The 7,684-nt window shown below is 46.7% G+C and overlaps 1 protein-coding gene across 1 annotated transcript; it reads left to right on the top strand.

The window, feature by feature from the left end:
- Positions 1-418: 418 nt before the first annotated feature.
- LOC5667844 (uncharacterized) lies at positions 419-7,470 on the top strand. Its single transcript, XM_001689245.2, has 5 exons — positions 419-1,121; positions 4,464-4,693; positions 4,783-5,138; positions 6,348-6,708; positions 6,789-7,470. Exons 1-5 carry the CDS (start codon positions 804-806, stop codon positions 7,087-7,089), a joined length of 1,566 nt encoding a protein of 521 aa, XP_001689297.2. The 5' UTR covers positions 419-803; the 3' UTR covers positions 7,090-7,470.
- Positions 7,471-7,684: the final 214 nt, after the last annotated feature.

Genomic DNA, 7,684 nt, shown 5'->3' on the forward strand with positions numbered 1-7,684 from the left:
CGCATCATCTCCTCCCCCTCCCTGTTGCGTATCGAACTCGTTTTTCCGATCCGCTTTGTTTGTATCGGCGCGCGTGTGTGTGTGCGTGTGGACTTACCAACCCCTGAAAGCCCTACAGTGGCTGGGGTTTTTCGGTGTTGCATCAGTTCAGTCATCCGAAAAAACAAAACCTGATTTCACCCGACACTTGTCACGAGGATGAGTGCCGAACGGCAGGTGGAATGGCAAACGGAGGGGGGGGGAGGGTGTGATGCCGCCGACCAACATACACAAAAAGGCTGCGCTACGCACACCGACTCAAGGGCCCGGTTCGGTCTGGCTGTGTGTATGGGTCAAACATGCGGCACCGAACGAGCAACCATGATCTGCATGTTAGCGGCCGCGCGCTCACTATCAACATGGTGCGAGACCTCGAGACCGCCGCCGTCCGGTAGTGGATGATCGGTCGGTCCGGATCGACAGTTCAGTTCTGGTGGAGTCGTCGCTACACGCACAAGCGCAGCACAGCGCACAAGCGGAGTTCGTTTCTGCTAGGAGGGAAGGTTTTTGCTTTACGCAAAAGGATTCGCGTTCAGTTCCGTGCGCGAACTCACGCCGAGAATGGCACTGTCGAGCTGTTGTGAGCGAGTTGGCGCGTAAGAACAAACCTCTATTCGGTGATGCGTTCCAGATCTCGTCTCGCGAGTGTGCGCTTTCATAAGGTTTTATCTGTGATTTGTGTGTCTAGTTTTTGTGAGTGACATAAACGTGATTGTGAGAATTATATATTTTGTAATTATAAGTTAAACAAAAAGCTTGACAACATGACACCAACCAGTACCCTGTGCGTGATTTCGCTGTGGAGTGTCAGTGTGTTGATCCTGCTGCTGGGCGGGTGTGATCGGACCGCTGCCAACTTTATCACCTACGTGGACGATTCGGGCGAAACTGTGCCGGAAGACTATGTGCTGGACACGAAGCACGGGCGCAAGAAGGTCCGCCCGCAGGACTACAACGATGCGCTCGATCGGTTGATTGCGGATGCGCTCAACCAGACGGTGCCCCGGTCGAACGAGACCTCGTCCGAGGAGCTGGGATCCAGCTCGGCCGAGCAGAGCGTTGCCTGCATCGGCAGCCGACAGGTGAGATGGGCAGATGCAAATGAGCCGTCCTTGAACCGGGCGCGCGGAAGATATTGCAACCGCAGACCGTAGCCCAAGAGGCTCTGTTTTGGGGTTAGTGAAAGGAACCGATGTAGCATTCGCGATTTTGGAGCAACTCTGAGGACGCATCAGAAATGAAGATCACGTTGCGTAAAGCATGGGGTGATCTTTGAGCCAGCTTACTCTCACCAGTCTTCTCGTTTGTTGAGTCTTGTTTGTGTGGCACCAGAGACAATGGTAGACCTTGGACGGCGAGCTCCCGTCCATTTTTGGGAGCAGCTGACCGATTGCGCACTAACGCTTCACTACAAGTGTGAGATGCGGTTAGCACTCTCATCGGTGGACTGTTAATTGCAACGACCGGTTCTCGATGTCTCCCCCATCCCCGTCGATAGAGTGGGTTTTTGCTGTTTGTTTTATTTCCTCCACCTTTCGACCTCAGCAGCTCCCAAGTTACCTTTTGGTGCGGCCCGTTAATGAGCAACAGGACTATGAGCGGACGATTAATGGAATAAAACGGTTCTCCGCTGTCCACACGGCTGAACACGATGACATGTTGGTTGTATAATTGCTTTAATAATACAACTGTATACGTACGGCTGCTGCTGCTGCTGCTTGCTAAAAGGTTGTTAGTCAAGACAACTCGGGCAAGGGGATGGGGTAGGAGTAGGTGCCCCGGAAGCCATGCCGGGTTCTTAGCTGCTTAGAAAATCACCAGCCTGTTTTATTGTGCACCTTTCCGATTTCCTATTGCTAGCTGGAATGGAATCGGAGCGATTTTATTAATCGTTTTCACCCTCCATTTGGAAGAACAACTTTATTGACACTCTCGGGCACAAAACTCTGCTGAAACAAACAGTGCTTAAGGCTGGATGCTAATTCGGTTGCTGTTTATGACGCCTTTATCTCGTTTCCCAACGGCGGCATTAGAAAGCGCTCGAGGTAAACCGGGAGAAGCTGGAAAGGTGTGCACAGCCGCGAATGGCTGTGGATGCAGTTGCTCTAAAATTCTGCTGAATTATTCATCTGGCTAGAGACAGCGAGATAGAGACGCGGAGATCAAAGACCTTGCAGTTTTATTGCCTTTGTTAGCCTCACAGGGTAAGAGGATAGAGAGAATGAGGAAGTTAGCTGTACACGCGCGAAAAAACTTCTCATCAATATTGTACGCGTTTTTATCACGATAAATAAATCTGATCTACCTTCAGTGCATACATTTGCGCACGAAGTGTGTATGCACACGATGCAAAGGCTGGCTAAGGGGAAGGCTTTGCGTGCATTAAATCTTACACACATAACATAACTGGCAACATCAACTTATAGCAAGGTTAATAAAATGTGCAAGAACCGTCTTTTGATTGCGCGAACAAGCGGAACACAAAAAAAAGAAGCCTCCAAAAAGCTGCTGCACCATGGGGTGGAGGTTTTTGATTGCAAAATTTCTTAACATGTCTGTCTGGGGAAGTTTGCTGCCATCGTCCGTGTGTCCGCAGTGTGTGTGTGTGGCTGTGGCTGTGTCGAAGGACTTTACTTTCTACTTTGCTTTTGGGGTGACCTTTTCGGGTACAACTGCAGCCACAGCATGCAGTTTCGCGTGTGCCAACTGCATCGCTCCAACGTGCAACCGGAAATGTGCTACGGTTGCAGTGGTAGTTGTAGTGGTGCTGTTTTAATAATGAAGTAATGTGGTATCATTTTTCTTTCCGCGAGCGACCGCATCCTCCGTTCTGGGTGAATGTATTTATTGCTGGCTTGCCTGCCTTTTTTTATTTCACAACGATTCTAGAGACATCTCCGAGGCTTTAAGCTGGCAGGTTTTATGAAACAGGATTTCGGAATCGGTTGGAAGTGGTTTTTGCGAAAGCAGCATTCTTGACAGGTTCTTTGAAAGAGGAATGTGGTTGAAGAGGTACGACAATGAACGAAATAAAGATTATTTCGTCGATGGAAGGAACTGTGATGGTCTTTTGGTAGCATCTTTTCGCATCATTTATAATTCGCATTTGGCGTTTTGATCATGTGATCAAGATTGGGCAGGTTTTTCGCGATGGGAATGATACATTTGGCTTGGATTGGGAGAGGATGCCAAAAATGGACGCACTCTCGTACGCGTAATCTTGAAATTGTCCCTATGAAAAGTGGGATAAAGAACGGTTATGTAAATGTTGCGTCCAATTTTGATAGTCGGCGATCAATTTGCATAGCTAATGGTGTTGAGGGATAATGATGGAAGTTCCAAATATCACCAGGAACAGTGAATGGTTGAGATATGGTTTAGAATTAAACTAACGACTGTTTAAGGGAATACTGTTTAGGATTATGTGAATATTAATTCAACATTAATTCGTTCTTCCTCTTGCTCTAATTCTGCTTACTTGGTACAAAAACTGGTTTAGATCCAAGTCTAGACAATTTATGACATAATTAGATTACTAACAGCAAGGAAGTTATTCTTGCGTATGCGGGGGCTTGGGACGTACGAGTTTTGAGCCTATGACGTGCATGTTTTGTTAGATCGTTACGAACCGAGAGTGTAATATGTGACCATCCTGATCAATTCACCATGTCTGGAGATAGATTATAACTGTATCTACGTAACTAAACACGATTAGTTTGACGTGTTTCTATAAGTTTTCAAACAATTTCATACAACCTGCAAGAAAATGGAAGTTGAGTAGTCAAGTGCGTGGTTGCTAGAAACTGTAATAACGCAGGGAAGGAGACTGTAGCAATCAATTGATTGAAGATACAACATATAGAACGTGTGACGGTGAGACATTCTTGAAAGCATTCGGTTCCTTTTACCAATAATCCATGTGTTTTATCTGAGACGACCTGGCTTTATAACATTAAAAAACACCAACAATAACTGATTGTGTAATTACGTGTAATGAATGGTTGATCATTAATTTAACTTTTGTGATGTTAACAATGTTTTTGATTAGGTTAGAACTCAAGCCAAATTGATATTGCACTAGAAATAAGCTAAAATGCGACTCAGATACAAGGATACAATGTCTAATGCGAGCCGGCTCTTACAAAAACTGCTGATGAAATCTTGTCATTGTTGGGCATAACCCAAGCCACTAACCTTCACCTTAACTTAATCGGACATTTATCACCACCATCAACACTTGGCACATAAAAAACTAAACCACCAAACAAAACAATTTTCCATTTTAGATGCGTGCCGAACGCCCATTACTCTACGCCTTACCGAGCGAGCTTGGTTACACAAAACTTGTCACCTGCAAAACACTGATATTGATAATAGCTAATTTGTCTTGTCAACCTCGGGCTTCTCTCCCATTCCCCTTTCAGCCATTGCACATCGACGCGCTGGACAGGCTGACCGTGCGCAAGTGCTGCCCGAAGGGCCAATCGTTCCACCGTCTAAGCATAACCACCTGCCACCCGATGGATGTGCACGATCACATAACCCGCTTCACGCTGCTGGCCCGCCAGCTAAACTACTACGGTCCCGGGTGTCACGAGTACGGCAAGTACCTGCGCTACAACACGTCGATCGACAAGACGTGCGTCGGACAGAGGTAGGTGTGACAAGAGGGGAAAGGGGCACGAAACCGCCAAAGGTGTCGAATGGAGTGTCTAATTTCAAATTTCCTCATCCTCATGGCAGGTTGATCTTTAACGATCGTGGCACGCAGATGCTGCTGATCCAGAACGGCTCACTGCTGGTGACGCGCGGTGATCGGGTCGAGTTTTACGATGACTTCTGCGTGGAGGAGACGGGCAATATGGTGCTGGCGGCCCACATCTGTGACGCGCCGGGTGGCAGCCACGGGGACGATCTGTTCTCCGGGTGGTTGGGCACGGTGATGATAGTGCTGGCGCTGGTCGCCTCGGCCATTACCGTGCTGGCGTACGCGTTCGATCGCACCTTGCCCCACCGGTACGGGCCACTGATTGCGAGTCATGCAGGGCTGTTGGCGGGTGCGATACTGCTCGAATTGCTCCTAACGGCACTGCATCAAGGTAAGCGGTTATTGCTAGCATCCTTGAGAAGTTGGATCCTTGATAGATTGATGAGCCAGAAACGTATAATAGAATGTTGCGAACGGGACTTTTCCAGATGTTTAAATGTTGTTTGTTATAATTCAGGTTAATGTACTCGTTCCCACGAAGCAAGGACTGACAATACGGTTGCGTGGTAGTAACATTTTTCGGAAGCATGTACAGGCCGACATGATCGCGTAGGTCGTTGTGCCGAAAAGAAGCAGAAAAGAAGCAGAAGAATAATTACTTTTTGGAATTCTTATTGAACTAGTGAACGCTTCATTAACATTAAATTTCATTCAAAATTGTTGCCTTTGCGATGAAGAACTAATAAAGCATCAGACATCTTAAAAATAATTTTATATTATCAAATGTAAGGGATAAAAACGTAGCAATCAAAAAAGATTAAACGCTGTCAAAACATCATATTCATGTGGCTTAATGAGACATTTTTATGTGACAAGTATTTTGTCAGATATTCGTATGAATTGACTTAAAAGAGTAGAGCTATACTTATTGTGAGTTGCACGTGTATTGTCGCTATTATCATTGAGATCCAATAGGAGGACCACTTTTTGTAGTATGTGATTTTAGCATATTATCGTGGAATTAGGAGGTACTATCGAAAAGGTTTGGGATGAGGTTATTCCTTTGGCAGATGTAGTTTTTGGAAATAGAGGACGGTATACGAAACGGAGGGACATATGACCACTGGTAACCTTAAGACTATCTTCAGAAGTTATAAGCCTTCTATGAGAATCTCTTTTGATGAGATTATTGTGTTTTGCTCTAACATTCTGGAGTAAGTAGCTAGGATTAATCTAATTTCGAAAGCAAATTGACATGATTTATAGCAGTGAATCTCTATACATACAAGATTTCTCTATTTATCTCGAAAACTATAACTTCAATTCGTTAAAGCTCATTTCAACTCTGCCAATTGATTGTTGAATCAAAGCAATTGAGCCATTGAAATAGTTGAAATGTGTTTTTACGAGTTGAACTGGTTAGAGAAACCTTGTATGGTACTTGATACAAGTACCTCTTGAGCATAGTTTGTCTAGACGACAATAACGACACATTGCGACTACAAACACAAACACGAATTAAACCATGTATGCCTAATGTATGCCTTAATGCTATGAAAAATATTCCAATTCCAAAACTTACATTTCTACATTCCCACAGAACATTACCGGCCCGCGGTTGACATGCTGGTAGAGATCTCGTACGCCATCTTCGTGATCTTCAGTGCAATGCTGTTCTTCTCCTCGGCCACCGGCACTACCAGCATCAACTATCGCCTGCTACTAGTAGCCGTATTCTTCATTTCCTCCTGCTCGCTCGTTGCTGTCGCACTGACGTTCTACTCCGAGCGTGTCCTTCTGATGGCAGTGCTGTCCAGCCTGCTCGTGGCGTTAATCATCTGCGCCGCCAACGTGTACACCTCCTTCGGGCGCAATCATCTTGGGTTTAACAGTAGCGAGAACCCGTTCGAGATTATCAACGAGGGCAGCACGGCGAAGCGCATGGATCAGCGGAAGGAACTGTAAGTATGACCGAGCTACGGTGCGATTACGCTAGCAGCGCACTTACTAACTCACCGTCATGCACTTCAATTTCACGCAGCACGGTCGTATCGACGTTCGCTTGTGCCACCCAGATCATCGTCTGGATCCCGTACTCGATGGGCAAGTACACGCTCCTGTCCGTGCTGGCCTGGAACGCGATCATCATCTTCGTCGTGTTCGTGGGCCTCCGGCGACGTTCGATCGGGCTGTGCAACGTTGGCCAGCGGGTGAAGCTGCAGCGCCCGGGACAGGTGTCGATCAGCTCACCGTACGCCGACCATCAGATGCCGCACGATACGCAAACCGTCCTGCCGCCGGACGACGAGATTGAGGCAGAAAATGAGCTGCGCGTGGTGTAGCAATCTTAGTGCTTACCACTGTCACTGCTACTACTACGACGCACTAAGGTCGTAATTTAGACTGTACATAAGAACGAGGCGATAAACACGTTTCGTGTACTAGCAGAATCTGTGCTGTTCCGCGTCATAATTTAAGACTCCTGCGCAAGTGCGCAACGTTAGCTCACCTGATGATACTGTTTCCTCTGGACCCACCCCCGGCTTGCCCGCTCACACACGAACTCATTAGTCACCGGGCGTTCCGGATCGTCGAGACACCGTCGCACTGAAAAAAAAACCATCGAAGGTTTGGAACGGAGGAATATGTTTTTGGATGTAAGAAAAATACGCGAAATAAATAAAACAAACAACACCCCAAAACCCGTTGGTTCGGATTCACAACACATTTCTTTTTCTCCGTTCCCCGTCGGTCGTTTTGCGCGTTCAAACCGGTTTGAACTCTTTCACGGTACGGTGGCCTTGACGTATTTTTTGGAGATTCTCAGCCTCTGAAGCTGACCAGCAGATGACTATTGTGCTTCTTCGAATGACTTTGGAACGAAATGAACCAAATCGAGCGTTGGAAATGAAATCGTTCCACCCGGTTTCGGGTGTG

The sequence above is a fragment of the Anopheles gambiae genome, chromosome 3, assembly GCF_943734735.2.
Source record: "Anopheles gambiae chromosome 3, idAnoGambNW_F1_1, whole genome shotgun sequence".
Classification (NCBI taxonomy): Eukaryota; Metazoa; Arthropoda; class Insecta; order Diptera; family Culicidae; genus Anopheles; species Anopheles gambiae.